Source organism: Podarcis muralis, chromosome 11, assembly GCF_964188315.1.
Source record: "Podarcis muralis chromosome 11, rPodMur119.hap1.1, whole genome shotgun sequence".
In the NCBI taxonomy this organism is placed as follows: domain Eukaryota; kingdom Metazoa; phylum Chordata; class Lepidosauria; order Squamata; family Lacertidae; genus Podarcis; species Podarcis muralis.
Window position 1 is genome coordinate 57,871,978 of NC_135665.1, and position 18,920 is coordinate 57,890,897.

At 49.1% G+C, this 18,920-nt stretch overlaps 1 protein-coding gene across 2 annotated transcripts in view; it reads left to right on the forward strand.

Annotated features, from left to right (window-relative positions):
• ST8SIA5 (ST8 alpha-N-acetyl-neuraminide alpha-2,8-sialyltransferase 5) overlaps positions 1 to 18,549 on the forward strand; it is a 65,094-nt gene extending 46,545 nt beyond the window's left edge. For both annotated transcript variants that reach the window (XM_028748867.2, XM_028748868.2), the window contains 4 exons: positions 1,121 to 1,265; positions 4,409 to 4,521; positions 9,271 to 9,363; positions 13,315 to 18,549. In XM_028748867.2, coding sequence (XP_028604700.1) covers positions 1,121 to 1,265; positions 4,409 to 4,521; positions 9,271 to 9,363; positions 13,315 to 13,783 — 820 coding nt within the window. In that variant the 3' untranslated portion in view covers positions 13,784 to 18,549. The remainder of the gene's footprint in view (positions 1 to 1,120; positions 1,266 to 4,408; positions 4,522 to 9,270; positions 9,364 to 13,314) is intronic.
• Positions 18,550 to 18,920: the final 371 nt, after the last annotated feature.

Below are 18,920 nucleotides of genomic sequence, written 5' to 3' on the forward strand. Positions count from 1 at the left end.
AGTCTGGCGTTTTTGTAGGGAGGTGGGGTAAGATAGAAAAACCTTTTGTAGTAGGGACTGATTTGGTGTGTTTATTTTCTCTGACAGGGTGTCCACCCACTGTATCTGTATTTCAAAAGATGGAAGATATATGCTCACCGTAGCAACATGGGGTGGCTAAGGACGGGTCTGAAGCCAGTGGTGGGCAGGGCCAAAGCAAAAAGTGGGTGGGGCTCTGTGACGTTAACATATGAGAGTGCTGAAGGTGAAATAGTTAAACAGGTTACCCAATCAGGACCCGGGGGTGGAGTCAGAGGGACTATAAAACAAGTTCTGTGAGGAGTTTGTTGGGAGTTGGGTGGTTGGTTGGAGTGGGAGTGAACTGGGATAGAGTCTGTGGGTAGGTTGAGTTGGTGTAGCGAAATAGGCTGAGTCAGGAACAGTTAGGGGCTAGGCAGACAAGTAAATATCTGAGAGGTGGTTTAGTGAGTGAGAGCAGGTTGTGAAAGTTATAGGTCTGGATAGGCACCCCATGATTGTAATTGACCGTTTAGGAAACCACACGCTTGTTAAGCTGCAATAAATAAACAAAAGTTTATGTTCCAATTCAACCCTGACTGGACTCAGTATTGTCCCAGCTAGGGCCTGGGTGGTGGCGGCGAGAAATAAAGTGGTGGCACAGGGATCAAGAGACAGTGAAACGTCCGGGGACCCTGTGTGATCACCACAGGCTCCTCTCTCTCTCTCTCTCTCTCTCTCTCTCTCTCTCTCTCTCTCTCCCCACACCCTTTTCTCTCTCTTTTTCTATCCCTCACTTTCCCCCCTGTCTCTGTTCTGTCACCCTCATTGCCCCCTTTCTTTGCTGCTTCTTCTTCCTCTGCCCAGGTGGCTTCTGGTGCCAGGAGAGATCTCTCTCTCACCCCAGAGGACTTTTGAAATTAGGCTGAGGGCCACATAAAATTTGGGCAGGGGCCACATGCATGGCACCTTGAGCTTGCTGGAGAAACAGTGTTGTATGCATGCAACGTTGACATCAACAGCAGCTGATTCACAGCTCCCTGCCACACTTGGTGTTTGCCTGGGTCGAGGGTCTGCCTTCGTCCTGTGGTTGACCCATGTAATCCTGTTTCTCCTTCTTTAGGGCTACTCTGTCGAGGTGCTGCAATGCCCCAGCCTTCCTCTTCACCACCCAGAAGAACACACCTCTGGGAACAAAACTCAAGTACGAAGTGGACACAAGCGGCATCTTTCACATCAATCAAGAAATATTCCGAATGTTTCCAAAGGTGCGGTACATGTTGTTGACTTAACAAAATCTCAAGACGCCGTTTCTGTTCAGAGGCGTGCGCCGGGTGGCAATCTTGCCATCCTCTGCGCTGCAATGACTTCCTGCGTAACCGTTCTGATCGCAGGCCAACTGTTCTCTTTGCCGTCACATTCCTGTGCAACAGCTGATAGGCAGCTTAGTTTATATTTAGCAGCTTTACATCACGGGAGTATCATATCCATGTGGAAAATGACTGATCAACAGCCGAGTATTCTCTAGCAGGGATGAGTGCAGAATTGCTTCTGGTGTATAGCTAAGAAAACGAGATGATGCCCAATAGTGACCCCGAAAGACTGACTGACAGCAGTGCTTAGCATTTATATAGCACATTAAGCGTTCCAAAGTGCTTTACGTATACAGTGCATTGCTCCTTATGGTGAGCCCAGTGGTTGGTCTGGGAGCACCAGTTGCATTATTACTGTTTTCAATTACCATATTTTTTGCTCTATAAGACTCACTTTTTCCCTCCTAAAAAGTAAGGGGAAATGTGTGTGCGTCTTATGGAGCGAATGCAGGCTGTGCAGCTATCCCAGAAGCCAGAACAGCAAGAGGGATCACTGCTTTCACTGTGCAGTGATCCCTCTTGCTGTTCTGGATTCTGAGATTCAGAATATTTTTTTTCTTGTTTTCCTCCTCCAAAAACTAGGTGCGTCTTGTGGTCTGGTGCGTCTTATAGAGCGAAAAATACGGTAATTCAGATTAGAAGGTGGCTTCCAAGTGGTTCACAGGTGTAAAACCAATTCTTTCTTCTCCTCTCTTCTTTGGTGATCACTCAAAGCTGAATAAGATTGTCTTCCATAAACACGGTTTTAAAAGTGAGTCCGTAAGTGACTGTGGAGGCCAATTCTGGATCCACATGTCCTTCCACAGTGGGGAGTTGATCACAGTGTGGATTTGCCAAGCGTGCCTTCCTCTTAGCATGTTTCTCCCTTGCGTCCTGAGTTTGAGTGTCTTCAAAGCCCATGACACCTTTGGTAAAGGCTGTTCTCCAGTTGGAGCACTTGCAGGCAAGTGCTTCCCAATTGTTGGTGTTTATACTACATTTTTTTTTAGATTTGCCTCGGGACAGTCTTTAAACCTCTTTTGTTGGCCACCAGCATTACACTTTCCATTTTTAAGTTCGGAATAGAGTAGTTGCTTTAATTAATTAATTAAATTAATTCAGATTACCAAGTTGGCTTCTAAGTGGTTTACAGGTATAAAACGAATTACAGATGCCAATAGTGTAGCATCATAGAAAGTGGTTGCAGGTGGACTTGATCAGCAGTCTGGAAGGCTATTGGAAGGCCACTTATAACAAGTTGAAGACAGGCCGTCAGGTCATGCATCCATGCAGATGAAGGCATCCATTTGTGCTGCTGCAGATGCACCATGGTGTCTCTTCTTTCCACGCTCCTCCCGGCGGTCTTTCCTCCTCTGGTCCACTGCTTTGGATGCACGACTGCCTGCCAGTCTCTAGGCACTGCCGTCATCTGCAAGAGATCCCCACATATCAAGGTTGATGTTACCAGCCTTCATGTCACGGTTGCAGACATCTTTGTAAAACGGAGTTGGTCTGCAAACAGGGCCTGGGGCCTGAAGCCTGATCCCCATAATGGCAGTTTTATTTCCAACCCCTTTTCCTAAATTGCGTGCTGGATCAATCAAACGTTTGACCCTTGGTGTTATTGCTTCCCATATGTCAGTTCCAACCTAATGTTGCTGGTCCATCTCTGAACGTGGTTCTCTTTGCCCCCAAATCTCAGAGGACTCTTCGTTGCGCCATTGGGCTTTCTGCCATTATGAGCACCATGTAACGTGTGCTATAAATAAATCACATTAAAAGCAACAACAACAACCACACCACATTTCATGTCACCTTTTCCTTCAGATGTATTTTTGTTTTACTGTTGCGGAATTACTCATAAACTATGCATGTACTAATAGCAGCATTTGCATGCTTACATAAGCAAGTCTTTCCATCTCCGTGAGGTGCCAGGCATTATCAGAAAGCTAATGCATCAGATCGTTTGTCCATGTAAACCAGGGATGGGTTTGACTCCAACTTTTGAAGACACGGGTTGCGTTATGCTCAGGATGCGAACGGGGCTCCGGAACGGATCCAGTTCACATCCAGAGGTACCACTGTATTCTCTGTTTTGCTCCTGTGGAGGAAGACACCAGGCAAGGCAGGTTTTGTTGCTTCAGCACCATGGAGAGCTCCTAGTGAGCACTTTGCTCCAACATAAAACAAGGACTTTTTTGGGGTATTTTTATTAAAGATTTTCTTGATTTACAGAAGTATGTGTAATGTCTCTCTCTTGTATTTTTTCTATGTAACGTTTTTACAAATCAGTTTCATTTGTTGAGACAGTAGGAAGAAAAAGGGGAGAGGGGTGGAAGATGGGTGGGGTGGGTAAAACAAGGACTTTTGAGACTCGTGCATCCAGTCTACGTCTCAAGGGTCCAGAACTCTGGCCTGAAAACCAGCACTTTTCTTTCACTCCATGACCTCCCGCCTTTGTGTCCTTCGTAGGCCACTGCACTGGTGAGATAGCTCGTTTCCTTGGGATCTTGACGGGACAGCCTTGGGTTCAGTTGGGCTCTGATCACCAGAATTCTGGCTCAGAGCTGGGAATCTGGGCCTGGCTCCTTAGCCAGGGACACTAGCTGCCAACTCAGTGTCCTGGTCGCTGCTGGTCATGATGGGGTAGGGAATGAGGCCACCAAGATCTAATAACATGGATGTTTTTTATGTATGACCTAAAATGCAACACAGAGCTTTCCTGCAGAGTCAGTCCATCCATTGCACTGCCAGTCACTACTATAGAGCAGGCTTCCTCACACTCCACCCTCCAGATGTTTTTGGCCTACAACTCCCATGATCCCTAGCTAGCAGGACCAGTGGTCAGGGATGATGGGAATAGTAGTTTCAAAACATCTGGAGGATCGAGTTAGAGGAAGCCTGCTGTAGAGTAATCAGATACAGGGGAAACACCATACTTGTGTGTGCATGTGTGAGCCCAGAGTTAACTCTGTTTCATCCTTTCATCCAAGGGAACAAAACCAGTTCCTGCGAGGGTTGCCACTGCTAATGAACCGGCTTACTCTATTTCTCTCTAGGAGATGCCGTACTATCGGTCCCAGTTCAAGAAGTGTGCTGTGGTTGGAAACGGAGGGATTCTGAAGAACAGCAGATGTGGCCGGGAGATCGACAGTGCTGATTTTGTGTTCCGGTAACAGTTTTGGTGCAATTCTTTAAGGGATTAGCAGTTGTGTATAGCACATGAAGGGGATGCGGGTGGTGCTGTGGGTTAAACCACAGAGCCTAGGGCTTGCCGATCAGAAGGTCGGCATTTCTAATCCCCGTGACGGGGTGAGCTCCCGTTGCTCGGTCCCTGCTCCTGCCAACCTAGCAGTTTGAAAGCACGGCAAAGTGCAAGTAGATAAATAGGTACCACTCTGGCGGGAAGGTAAATGGAGTTTCCGTGCGCTGCTCTGGTTCACCAGAAGCGGCTTAGTCATGCTGGCCACATGACCCGGAAGCTGTACGCCGGCTCCCTTGGCCAATAAAGCGAGATGAGCACCGCAACCGCAGAGTCGGCCACGACTGGACCTAATGGTCAGGGGTCCCTTTACTTTTTATAGTGCATGAATGTTTTGCCATGAGTTTTTGATGTGTATGTGAGCAACATTTGGGATCTTTCTTCACACATGGTTCACTGGACGTTGCACCTATCGTTAATACCAGGCAGTTAAAGAGAGCAAGTGGGAAGGGGCCCCTGACTTAAGAAGTAGGGAATAAGTTTTAAGCTTCGTATTAAAACCCAGAGTCTCCAAAAGCTCACTAAACTTCTTTGGTAAGCCAAGCAGAAAGCACAGTTAAGCTTTGGGACTCACTCCCACAGCAAGTAGTGGTGGATCTCACCATGGATGGTTTCAAAACAGGATTGGACAAATTCATGGGGGAGAAGGCTATCAATGGCTATGATTGGTGGAGTTCCCAAAGGCATCTTGTTGGCCACTGTGAGAACAGGATGGGCCATTGGCCTGATCCTGCAGGCCATTCTAGTCCAAAACATCAGTAGGGAGCCATGTTGGGGAAGACTGCTCTAGCACCCACAGGGATGCGGGTGGTGCTGTGGTCTAAACGACCGAGCCTCTTGAGCTTGGTGATTGGAAGGTCGGAGGTTCAAATCCCCATGATAGATTGAGCTCCCATTACTCTGTCCCAGCTTCTGCCAACCTAGGAAATTGAAATCATGCCAGTGCAAGTAGATAAATAGGTACCACTGTGGCAGGAGGATAAACGGCATTTCCATGCGCTCTGGTTTCTGTCATGTTGTCCAGTTGTGCCAGAAGCGGTTTAGTCATGTTGGCCACATGACACAGGGAAAGCTGCTTGTGGACAAATGCCGGCTCCCTCGGCCTGAAAGCAAGATGAGCTCTGCAACCCCATGGTTGCCTTGGACTGGACTTAACCATCCAGGAGTCCCTTTACCTATTTTTACCTTTAGTACCTACAGTACATAAGGGACGTGGGTGGCGCTGTGGGTTAAACCACAGAGCCTAGGACTTGCTGATCAGAAGGTCAGCGGTTCGAATCCCCACGACGGGGTGAGCTCCCATTGCTCGGTCCCTGCTCCTGCCAACCTAGCAGTTCGAAAGCATGCCAGTGCAAGTACATAAATAGGTACGGCTCTGGTGGGAAGGTAAACGGCGTTTCCATGTGCTGCTCTGGTTCTCCAGAAGCGACTTAGTCATGCTGGCCACATGACCTGGAAGCTGTACGCCGGCTCCCACGGCCAATAAAGTGATATGAGAGCCGCAACCCCAGAGTCAGTCACGACTGGACCTAATGGTCGGGGGTCCCTCTACCTTTATCTTACCTACAGTACATAGGAAGGAAATTGGCTTGCACTGCTTCAGACAGTCCATCTATTTCAGTATTGTCTCCACTGACTGAGACATCCCCAGTCCCACTTCAGGGTTGAACCTGAGACCTTCTGCATGCAAAGCATATTTTCTACCACTGAGCTACTGCGACCCTTCGCCATGGCTCCTGTTCCTTGCACTGGTGTTCCCCCACAGCATACAAATCCAAAGTGGCCAGAGTTCTCTGAAAGCAGAAGGTCTAGAGCAGTGTTTCCCAACCTTTTTTGGGCAAAGGCACACTTGTTTCATGAAAAAAATCTCGAGGCACACCACCATTAGAAAATGTTTAAAAAATTAACTCTGTGCCTATATTGACTATATATAAAGTAACTCTCTTTAATAGGAATCAAATAAACACAAAGATAGTATTTTATAATTACAGTGGTGCCTCGCAAGACGAAATTAATTCGTTCCGCAAGTCTCTTCGTCTTGCGAGTTTTTCGTCTTGCGATGCACGGTTTCCCATAGGAATGCATTGAAAATCAATTAATGCGTTCCTAGGGAAACCGCCTTCAGACCAGGTCCGGGGACAGTCTGTCCCCCGACCTCTTCTGAAGGCTGGGGGGGGGGACAAGGGCTTTTCTTCCCACCCCCAGCATTTTAAAAAATCCCGGGACAGCGGAGGACGTCTCCGCTGTCCGGGGCGATCTTAAAATGCTGACGGGCGGCATTTTAAAATCGCCCGGGACAGCGGAGGACTTCTCCGCTGTCCGGGGCGATTTAAAAGCCCCTGGGAAGGCAGGCAGGGGGGACAAAGACTTTCGCCCCCACCAGCCTTCAGAAGAGGTCCAGGACCTCTTCTGAAGGCTGGCGGGGGGCGAAAGTCTTTGCTCCCCCCCCCGCCTGCCTTCAAAAGCCCTCCGGGACAGCGGAGAAACGCGCTGCGTTTCTCCGCTCTCCCGGGAAGGCAGGCAGGGGGGAGCAAAGACTTTTGCCCCCTGCTGGCCTTCAGAAGAGGTCCTGGACCTCTTCTGAAGGCTGGCGGGGGTGAAAGTCTTTGCTCCCCCTGCTGCCTTCAAAAGCTGACCGGCCCAGGCTTCGCGGACCTCTCCGCAAGCAGCGGCAGCACTGCCGCTGCTTGCGGACAGGTGCCAGCATGCCGAAGCCTGGGCGCGCCGAGATCAGCGCGCCCAGGCTTCCCGCCCCGCCGCCCGGGATCGGGGCATCGTCCCGATGGCGGGCGGCGGGGGGAGGCGTCCCCCCCCCGCCGCCCGGGATCCGGGCATCGTCCCGATGGCGGGCGGCGGGGGGGACGCGTCCCCCCCCGCCGCCCGGGATCGGGGCATTGTCCCGATGGCGGGCGGCGGCGGAGGCGTCCCCCCCCCCGCCGCCCGGGATCGGGGCATCGTCCCGATGGCGGGCGGCGGGGGGAGGCGTTCCTGCCCCGCCGCCCGGGATCGGGGCATCGTCCCGATGGCGGGCGGCGGCGGAGGCGTTCCTGCCCCGCCGCCCGGGATCGGGGCATCGTCCCGATGGCGGGCGGCGGCGGAGGCGTCCCCCCCCCCGCCGCCCAGGATCGGGGCATCGTCCCGATGGCGGGCGGCGGGGGGAGGCGTCCCCCCCCCCGCCGCCCGGGATCGGGGCATCGTCCCGATGGCGGGCGGCGGGGGGAGGCGTTCCCCCCCGCCGCCCGGGATCGGGGCATCGCGCGCGGATCCTGGCTCGGGTCGCCAATGCTGCGGGCGGACATGGCGAGCTGGGCGGGACTCGGGCGCGCGCTGGGCGCCTGCTGCCTCCTGGGCCTCTTCTGCGGCGCTGCGCTGCCCTTCTCGCTGCAGGGCGCGAATGAGAAAGCGCCCGCCTCCCTCCCACGGCACACCAGGTAACGTCTCTAGTGTGCCGCGGAACACCGGTTGGGAAACACTGGTCTAGAGATCACTACTCTGTCTGATGCCTGGCTCCACCTAGAGTTCTGAGGGTGAAATTGCTCACATCACCTACCGGTTTCTCAGGGTGTGGCACAAGAGGCACTCAAAATAATAATAATAATAATAATAATAATAATAATAATAATAATTATTATTATTATTATTATTATTATTATTATTATTATTATTATTATTATTTATACCTCCACCCATCTGGCTGGGCTTCCCCAGCCACTCTGGGCGGCTTCCAACAAAATATTAAAATACAGTAACACATCAAACATTAAAAGCTTCCCTTCAGAAGCTTTTAGGGCTGCCTTCAGATGTCTTCTAAAAGTCTGGTAGTTGTTCTCTTTGACATCTGGTGGGAGGGCGTTCCACAGGACGGGTGCCACTACTGAGAAGGCCCTCTGCCTGGTTTCCTGTAACCTTAGTTCTCGCAGTGAGGGAACTGCCAGAAGGCCCTTGGCACTGGACCTCAACGTCCACGTAGAACAATGGGGGTGGAGACGCTCCTTCAGATATACTAGACCGAGGCCATTAAGCCTCTTTTTTTTTGTAATTTTAAACAATGTTGTACATTAAGGAATCACAAGCTGCACCCGCCCCTATTGTTGACTCTTTCTGAAATGTTTTGGATGATGGAATTAACTATAAAGGTAATATTTGTGCTGAACATCTAGGGCGATGTTTCTCAAGCTTAGGTCTGTTTTGGGACTACAACTCCCAACATCCCTAGCTAGCAGGACCAGTGGCCAGGGATGATGGGAGTTGTAGTCCCACAACAGATGGAGACCCGAGTTTGAGAAACACTGATCTAGGTGGGAAAGAGGACCGAGGGGAACATCTATAGAGTGCCTGTTTTAAAAATCTCCTTAATTGAGGCGGAGAATGGAGGGCTGCCACTAAAAATGGCTTCTCCTGATGGGTCATTTCTCTTGCGGCGCTGAGAACATGATTTATAACCAGCTGATCAGTGGGTACAGGAAGATATTCCTTTCAGAGGAAGCAGTCTGCAGAAGGGGAACCCACCCTACTTTATTTGGAATCAGGGAGAGCTAGGTTGAAATCCCACTTCCATTAAGCCAGATCACTCACTCTCTCAGTCTATTCAGCCTACACATCTTAGCTCCTTGAAGGAGAGAAATAATAATGGCCTCTTTGTTGCTCTGTTCTTTCCAGGTGCAATTTGCCTCCCATTTCTGAGAAATACGTGGTAGATGTTGGTGTAAAGACGGACGTCGTGACGGTTAACCCCAGCATAATCACCGAAAGGTCAGTCGCTTGCCTCTTCCTTGTCCACTTCTGCCCACGCTTTCCTCCTCCTGCGACTTTGTGAAAATTGACAAACCTCAGGAAAGGAGCAGCGGCGCCTTATTATTAGCTCCGGTGGTTCTTGCTCTTGACTTCATAATTTCATAGCAACTGGAAATCAGAACAAAATCGGGCCTTCTTCTCAGCAAGGCAAATGTGTTCAGAAGGTCCCTGCAGATCGCCGCCCTACAACTCACCTGCTCCTTTTCTGATGTTTTTCTTCTTCCTTACTGGAAAAAGTAAGATCCCCGATAAGTAATGCATTAAACAGCGATATCCCGTGATGCTCTGCATTTTCAAAAGAGAGGAGAAAAAGAAATGCAAATAAATCTGCTAATTATCTGCCTTTGCGAGACTCCCAATAAACTTTATAGTTATAGTCCCTTGTTGTTGTGAGTCGAGGACCCTCCAGCAGTGGTAAATAAGACACAAGGACACATGTATTTTAGGTTAATGGGCTAAAGAAGGCCACAACTTTATTGGTTACAGCATGTGAGTGGTATTGGCTTAGGCATTGGATCAAACAATCTATACATGACTCCACCCCGCTCAGCAGCGAATACGCCCCCCTGCTGACGCGAGAACAGCTCCCACTCACAACACCTCCCCTCTGGGAGTAGGAGAGGCTTTTCAGAAACACAATAGGTGTTGTTGTTGTTTAGTCGTTTAGTCGTGTCCGACTCTTCGTGACCCCATGGACCAGAGCACACCAGGCCCTCCTGTCTTCCACTGCCTCCCACAGTTTGGTCAAACTCATGCTGGTTGCTTTGAGAACACTGTCCAACCATCTCGTCCTCTGTCGTCCCCTTCTCCTTGTGCCCTCTATCTTTCCCAACATCAGGGTCTTTTCCATGGAGTCTTCTCTTCTCATGAGGTGGCCAAAGTATTGGAGCCTCAGCTTCACGATCTGTCCTTCCAGTGAGCACTCAGGGCTGATTTCCTTCAGAATGGATAGGTTTGATCTTCTTGCAGTCCATGGGACTCTCAAGAGTCTCCTTCAGCACCAGAATTCAAAAGCATCAATTCTTTGGCGATCAGCCTTCTTTATGGTCCAGCTCTCACTTCCATACGTCACTACTGGGAAAACCATAGCTTTAACTATACGGGCCTTTGTCGGCAAGGTGATGTCTCTGCTTTTTAAGATGCTGTCTAGGTTTGTCATTGCTTTTCTCCCAAGAAGCAGGCGATTTTATTTTCGTGACTGCTGTCACCATCTGCAGTGATCATGGAGCCCAAGAAAGTAAAATCTCTCACTGCATCCATTCTTCCCCTTCTATTTGCCAGGAGGTGATGGGACCAGTGGCTATGATCTTAGTTTTTTTGGTGTTGAGCTTTACAAATAGCAGCACAATAGGTAGGGACTGTTTTCCACTAAAAAAAATTCCTCATCCACCCTCTCTGTTTTTTACTATCATTCTACTATCATTTCTGTGCTGCTTAATTGCTATCACCTCTAAGAAGTGTACAAAAAAGCTTAATACGGCGAGTGGACTAATACCTGTAAGTTTCAACTTGTACAATATATCCTACCTCTTGATAACCCAGTGTTTCAGTGATGACAGGTCTCTCTGTTTCAACCTCCGGGTAATTGCCTCTTTCTTTTGCTACGAAGAAGGACGCCTAGCGATAACGCCACCCGTTCTAACTTACTTCCTCCTCCAGGTTTTTGGATCTCACAATAAAACGTACAGATATATACTGTATTTATTTGATATAATGCATATTTCCGTCTACCCACGCCGAAGGCCTTTTAACTCCTGTTGATTTCAAGCCCACTGAAATCAGCAGGACTTCAAAGAGGTTAAATTTGGCGAGGCCTTTCCCATTTAATCCTCCCCCGCTCCCAGGCATGTTTTTCTTTTGCATATCCAGAGTATGAGCATCATGCTGCCAGAAAGAGAGAGGGTTTACTCTCTTGGAGGAGGAGGAGTTTGAATTTGATATCCCGCTTTATCACTACCCTAAGGAGTCTCAAAGCGGCTAACCTTCTCCTTTCCCTTCCTCCCCCACAACAAACACTCTGTGAGGTGAGTGGGGCTGAGAGACTTCAGGGAAGTGTGACTAGCCCAAGGTCACCCAGCAGCTGCATGTGGAGGAGCGGGGAAGCGAACCCGGTTCACCAGATTACGAGTCTACCGCTCTTAACCACTACACCACACTGGCTCTCTGCAGTCCTGAAGCCATGTGGGGAAGAAGTGGGTGGTTGGGTGGGAAAGCAAAGATTGATGAACCACCACATCTTGTGGCCTTCCAGGCTCCCATCAGCAGGGCAGAAAGCTGGGTGAGGACCCTTGTACTTACGGGACCGCCTCTCCTGGTATGTCCTGCAGACGACCCTAAGGTCCATGAATAATAATAGCTTGAAGGGCCTGGGCCCTAAGGAAGCCAGGTTATCCTCCACCAGGGCCAGGGCTTTTTCAGTGATGGCTCCGACCTGGTGGAATGCTCTGCCCCACGAGACCAAGGCCCTGCAGGACTTGATCTCCTTCTGCAGGACCTGTAAGACAGAGCTATTCCACCTGGCCTTCAATTTGAATTGGCCTGATCCTCTATTCCAGCGGTTCTCAACCTGTGGGTCCCCAGTTGTTGTTGGACTACAACTCCCATCATCCCTGAGCTCTGGCCTTGCTAGCTAGGGGTGATGGGAGTTGTAGTTCAACAACATCTGGGGACCCACAGGTTGAGAAAGTCTGCTGTCTATTCCCTTTTCCCTTTCCTCTTCTATGAAGAAACCCTTTCTGGGACCCCACATTTAAATTCTTCCCAGGGGCGTAGCGTGGGTTGCCCGTGCCCAGGGCGGGGCAAGTGTTGCGCCCCATGCGGTGGACTGGGCAGCGGTCAGTCCCTTCGCTGGCCAGTGTCTAATCAATGGAGTCTCCTTGCAAACTAGCCCCAACCTGGGAGCAGAGATAAGACAGACATACGCGAAGCTAGGAGCACCACTCTGCTGCCTTGCCCTCCTCTCCTTGCAGTGATGCGCTCTGCGCAACGCACTTGGCTCCAGCAGTGCTTTCCTGGCTTCCTCTTCCTCCCTCCCTCTTTGGTGGGTGGGGGTGCAGCACCCTCCCCCTCCCTCCCTGTCAGCTAGCCTCTCCTGGTATGCCCCGCGGAGGACCTTAAGGTCCACAAATAACAACACTTTGGAGGTCCCGAGCCTTAAGGAGGTTAGATTGGTTTCAACTAGGGCCAGGGCCTTTTCAGCACTGGCCCCAATGTGGTGGAACGTTCTGTCACAAGAGACTAGGGCCCTGCGGGACTTGACATCTTTCCGCAGGGCTTGCAAGACAGAGCTGTTCCACCTGGCCTTGGTTTGGACTTGGTCTGACCCTTATGTTTCCCTCCCCTTATGGTCTTTATTTATCAGCTACTTTAAAATGAGGCTGCATTTTAAATTGCATTTTAACCTGTATTTTAAATTGGTTTCCCCCCTCTCTTTCCCCCCTATTATGTTTTTACTGTGAATTTTATTGGTGTTAGCTGCCCTGAGCCCGGGAGGGTGGGGTATAAATAAAATTTAATATTATTATTATTATTATTATTATTAGGGGTTGGGTGCGCACAGTTGTCCCTTCGCAGGCCATGAAGAGGAGGCAGCACCACCCCAGTCCGAAGGCCCGATCTGGGCATTGCTTTCCTCCCCACGGCTCCAACCTCGATGAGGGAGCCTGTTGTGGGCACACCTGGTTGCGCCCCCTCAGAAATTTGCGCCCGGGCCATGGCCCCCGGCCCTTCCCATCCTACGCCACTGGGGCCACCCTACTGATCTGTTATCTGGTTCTCTTATACTGCTGCTGTTTTGCCTGGAAAAGGATGCACAAAACCCAAAGCTGTTCCTAGCATTGGCAGCGGTTGTGAGAGTAGTGGCTCTCCAGTCTCCCTGATTGCTCTCCCTTTAATCTTCCCAATCATCAGGTTCCACAAGCTGGAGAAGTGGAGGAAGCCCTTTTTCGAGGTCTTGCAGGTGTACGAAAACGCCTCAGTCCTGCTCCCGGCTTTCTACAACACCCGCAACACGGACGTCTCTACCCGGGTCCGGTACGTCCTGGACGACTTTGAGTCCCAGCAGGCCGTCTACTTCTTCCACCCGCAGTACCTGATCAACGTCTCGCGCTACTGGCTGGCTCAAGGGGTGCGCGCCAAGCGCATCAGCACGGGCCTGATCCTGGTGACGGCGGCCTTGGAGCTGTGCGAGGAAGTGCACCTCTTTGGATTCTGGGCTTTCCCCATGAACCCCTCAGGGATATTTATCACCCACCATTACTACGACAACGTCAAACCTCGCCCGGGATTCCACGCCATGCCTTCAGAAATCTTCAACTTCCTCCATATGCACAGCAGAGGCATTCTGAGGGTGCACACGGATGCCTGCACTTGCTGCTGAGGGGTCAGGACACGAGGAAGTTCGGTTCTTCTCCCGAGTCGTGTAAAGGAAAGGAAGAAAGGGAGACGACGCATCGGCAGCCCTGGGTCTTGAGAACCAAGTTGCACAATTGGTTTTTTTGTAAGGGGAAGAGTCTCCGCAATGCTGCTTTGGCACCTTTCTGCATCCGTGTCTTGTGAAAGATTCCCCGTGGTACAGTTATCAGCTGCCACGTTCTGAAAAAGACTTGCGGCCATGTGGATTGGCACAGCGCAATCTGTGTCGGAGAGGGCGGAGTGGTGTGTTTTTTTATAACGACATTGAGAGATTTATGCAATAATGTTTGATAACCGTAGATTTCTTCAAAGGCTTTGCATTGTTCCTTGTGAGCTGGGGTTAACAACACCCTCCCTCGCTTAGCCCAGCCTTGTAGGGTGGCTGCCGTTTGGGCTGAAGCCGACCTTCTCTCCACCGCAGGAACCCACACCCTGCCTTGGAGCCTGTGACAAACAGGAAAAGCACATTGACTAGTGGTTTTAGGCCAGAAATAGAGCACATCACTGTAACGATTCCTTATTTCATCTCCGGGAACGCACCAAACCTGAGAGTACTTGACAAAGCTGAGGATTTTGACCTGTTGTTCTTAAGGTGTAGTGCCAATGCCCTTGTGTGACAACGCTAGCACTCATCAGGGGATGCTCAAGAAAAACACTGTAAGGCTGCATCTGCTCCATACATTTGAAGCCCAAGGCTTCCACGGCAAGAATTCTGGGAACTGCAGTTTACCCCCTCGCTGAGCTACAATTCCCAGCACCCTTAACAAACAGCGGTTCCCAGGATTCTTTGCGGGAAGCCATGTGGGTTATTTATTTACTTTTTCCAATAAGATTTTTATTATAGCTGCCTAAGTGGGGTGGCGCTGTGGGTTAAACCACAGAGCCTAGGACCTGCCGATCAGAAGGTTGGCGGTTTGAATCCCTGTGACGGGGTGAGCTCCCATTGCTCGGTCCCTGCTCCTGCCAACCTAGCAGTTCGAAAGCACGTCAAAGTGCAAGTAGATAAATAGGTACCACTCCGGCGGGAAGGTAAACGGCTTTTCCGTGTGCTGCTCTGGTTCGCCAGAAGCGGCTTAGTCATGCTGGCCACATGACCTGGAAGCTGTACGCCGGCTCCCTCGGACTGTAGAGCGAGATGAGCACACAACCCCAGAGTCGGTCACGACTGGACCTAATGGTCAGGGGTCCCTTTACCTTTTAGTTGCAAGGCAAGAAAAAGAAGCAATAGAAAAAGAGAAAGGGACAATAGAGATAAAGAGAGAAAAGGGGGTTAAAAAGTGGAAACAGAGAAGCTGCTTTTAATGTGTGGTGCGGATGTGGCCAAAGGGACGTTGTTTCTGTACCCTGCCTGCAAATCTGCTTTTTCACTTTTAGTTTTCCATAAGTACCACTGGCAGGAAAATCAGGGTTCAGAGGTCCTTGAAATAATACACATCTCTTTCCTCTCCCCGCCAGTTTGCTCTCTCAAACAACTTACTGTGGACTAAACACCCCATAACCACTTTCCTTCTGCTTGCCAGCTCCACAGCCTTAGGGTTAAAGAAGGATTTAAAAAAAGGACCTTCACCTTCAAAGCATAGAACTATTTTGGTTCTGGTTCACGTTGGACGGTGCAAGCGGAGTGGTGCAGGACACAGTCTGAAAGCCATTGCCTTAGCAAAATGCATAGAAAGCTTTGAGCGCACCTGATATTGTAAATAAATAAGACAGGCGTCAGTGTTGTTGCTATAGCTGGGAGCTGTTTCTCGTGATACGGCTGTGGTGGTGGAGGGATGGTTCATGCGGCCAGCTGATGCACAGGAAGCGGCCCGTGGCATCGATCCTTCAATTGGAAGCTGGATTATGAGCAGCAGCCCTCGGGTTCCCTTTAGAAAGCCATAAATGTTTTCTGTGTAAGCCGATGGGTATTTATTGCCATGTGTATCTGTCACTGTGAAACGTACCAAACATGTCCAAAGGCTTATCAGCGGACAGAACTTGAATTGGAGGGTTGCTTTCCAGTAATGTTCGACGGCATGGGACATGCTGGCTGCTCTGTGGTGCATCCATGGATCACAAAATACCTGTTATATAATAGGTTGCGTGGTAATAATAATAATAATAATAATAACAATAATTTATTTATACCCCGCCCTTTCCGATCCAGAAAACCGGGCTCAGGGCGGCTAACAACAAATTTAAAACACTTAATTGATGCAACAAAAAACAGCATAAAATACAGTATAAAACATGAATAACAATAAATTCAAAAATCAGTTTAGGGGGAAAATCCATCCAATAAACATTAGATGATCACCAGGGCTAGCTGGCTAAGTTAGTCCCACTTGGGCCAGCGAGGAGACCAGGGGAGAATTAGCTGTGGGATTCCAGAGCGGGTGGTCTTCATAAAAAGGGGAGGGGGAGGGAAGGAAGGGGAATAAAAGATCAGGCTAAGTTCAAATTGAAAGCCAGGCAGAATAGGTCTGTCTTATAGGCCCTGCGGAAGGCATTTACCGGTAAATCCTGAAGGGCCCTGGTCTCATGGGACAGAGCATTCCACCAGGTCGGAGCCATCACTGAGAAGGCCCTGGCCCTGGTGGAGGATAATCTGACTTCCTTAGGGCCTGGGACCTCTAAACTAGAATTATTCATGGACCTTAAGGTCCTCTGCGGGGCATACCAGGAGGGGCGGTCCCGTAAATATGAGGGCCCTAAGCCACAAAGGGCGTGGTAGAGGGAGGGATTGTCTAATGCAAGGACTCGTGGGGATGTTCAGAGATACACTGCACCCTCCCTTCTACATTGCGTGTTGCACCCAGGTCACCCTGTTTCAAGGGTGGAAAGCCGTCATCACAGCAGCTTCCTGCAATGTAGCACATTAACTCTTCCCTGTAGGGATCCTGCTGACCCCTGTGGAAGAGGAAGGGTTACTTTTGGGTAAGCAATCAACATGGAAGCGCAACCAGTTCCCTGTGACCTTAACCAGTGAGGCTCGAACCTGTGCTTATCTGCATAGCCCCACCCCTTCATTTGCATAGTCCCACCCAATGTTCTTTGTCGTACAAAAGTGTGACATGGAACATGGCTTTTTTCAATAGAGACAGAATTGTATGCGTTGATCCGTTTGTGCCAGTCACTTAACTGTAGATGGGGCTTAAAAGTATTTTGTGACCCTATGCAAAAAGAGTTGCACATCCCTTCCCTTTTTTGCCTTGCCATTAAGCCCTGACACTTTCCTGACCCAGCTGATCTCCTTCCCCACATGTCAGAGGGCTACAGAGGGCTCCCCCTCACTGGGTGTGTGTGTGTGTGTGTGTGTGTGTGTGTGTTCTGCAACACAATATTGGCATTCTGCTTTATGAGTTGCCCTGCAATGCTTCCCCATTGCAATATTGGCATCTAGAGGGGCACTTTTGCATTATAGTGCAACAGAAGCAAGACTAAAGATAAACTGGAACATCTGTGGTATGAAAAGTTACGGGATTTCAGCAGGGAAGTTGCAGGACATGCATGGAATGAAGCAGTAAGCCTCTCCTGATGGTTTTGCTGGTGCAAACGGTAATGAAAGTGAAATTGTGTGTAACTGCCCCGATAGCATCGCGAGCACAAACAGTCATGAATGCACAATAAAAAAAGACATTTGGAAGGGTTCTGAATGAGAGGAAAGGGAGCCAAGTGAGGTTCAGCAAGCACAGGGATTCTGTAGCTTTAAACCATGTGCACACAAGAGGGAATTTCGCCTGCTTCCACCACTTGGTGCTATGAAACAGGTAACAGAAATTCCCACTTTTGAGTCTCCTGGAATGAATGAACGAATGAACAAGCAAATGAATGTCTTCTTCACTACGAGAGTGCACCTCCAACCCTTCTGCAGCTAGTCACTTGGTGCTATTAATTAGGAAAAATCGGATCTCCCTTTTAAAAAACAACCGCAAGCTTTGTAGTCTTTTTGGCATGACATTATTGTACAAAGCATTGTCCTGTTTCTCATCAAGCCTCAATGGTTGAAAGAAGGGGGGGGAGTATAACTTGACTATTGCATGATTGCAATTTCATGACTGAAGCGTGCACATTTTTGAGATTTGGGGAGGGTTTCTTCATATTTCGGTTGTTTGTTCTGTGGCTTTATTTGGTTGCAAAGGAAGGATATTCAGCAGCTAAAACTGGATAGAGTAAAGCAGCTTTTGATTTCACCTGAGGCTTTGTTTATTGCGCATTATACTGAGGTGGGGTGAGGTTTTTTCCTTTTAAATTGTCAATCCATTCTAAAGCCTACTGTATTTATTTCAGGCATTCATAAAGAGATAAAGTAAAGGGAGAATCCGTTTGTGCTGATGAGACCATTTCGCTTCTGATTTTAAGGCAGGTTTACCCTTCTGCTCCTAACACAACTTGAAATATGCATTAAAAACACATTGTACAATAAGCCCTGTTCATACTTCTTGACCTCACATAGATGGGGACGGGGAGGAGGAACTGATCCACTTTGTTTACATCTGATTTGTTAATGCCGTTGTTTTCACTGAGTAACCATTTGCCGAAATCCTCAGACCTTGTAATTTTATTCCTTTTGATGTGTGTTTCCTTCAGTTGACCGCCGGATGTGAAAGAAAGCCTATAAATTTATGTAAGCCATAACTTTGAAAACAACAATCAGGGTATTTTTTCCATCAATCACATTGTGTCACTGTGTTTGGGCGACAATTTAACAGTTAACAAATAAACCAGACTATGAGTTTAATTTGAAAAGAAGTTACATTGTAGGTTCTTTGTGTGTGTTTTAAGTGAGTTGCTAGGCCTGTCTACGGCTTTATATGATTATTCTCCCTCCCTCTCTCTCTCTCTCTCTCTCTCTCTCTCTCTCTCTCTCTCTCTCTCATTACACCTGTCTCTCCAAAGAATACATATGCCACCCTGAACTATTTGGAGGAAAAGTGGGAAATAAAGTTAATAAATTAAGCAAGCAAGCAAGCAAGCAAGCAAGCAAACAAACATAAAGTGGAAGAGTGCACTTTTGAGTCTTGCAAGTACTGTAAGGATTTTTACCATTTTTTGCTTGATTGCAGCGATTACACAACTTGCCCTGAGAAGTAGGGGTGCGTTGTGTGTTTGTGTGGTGAAAG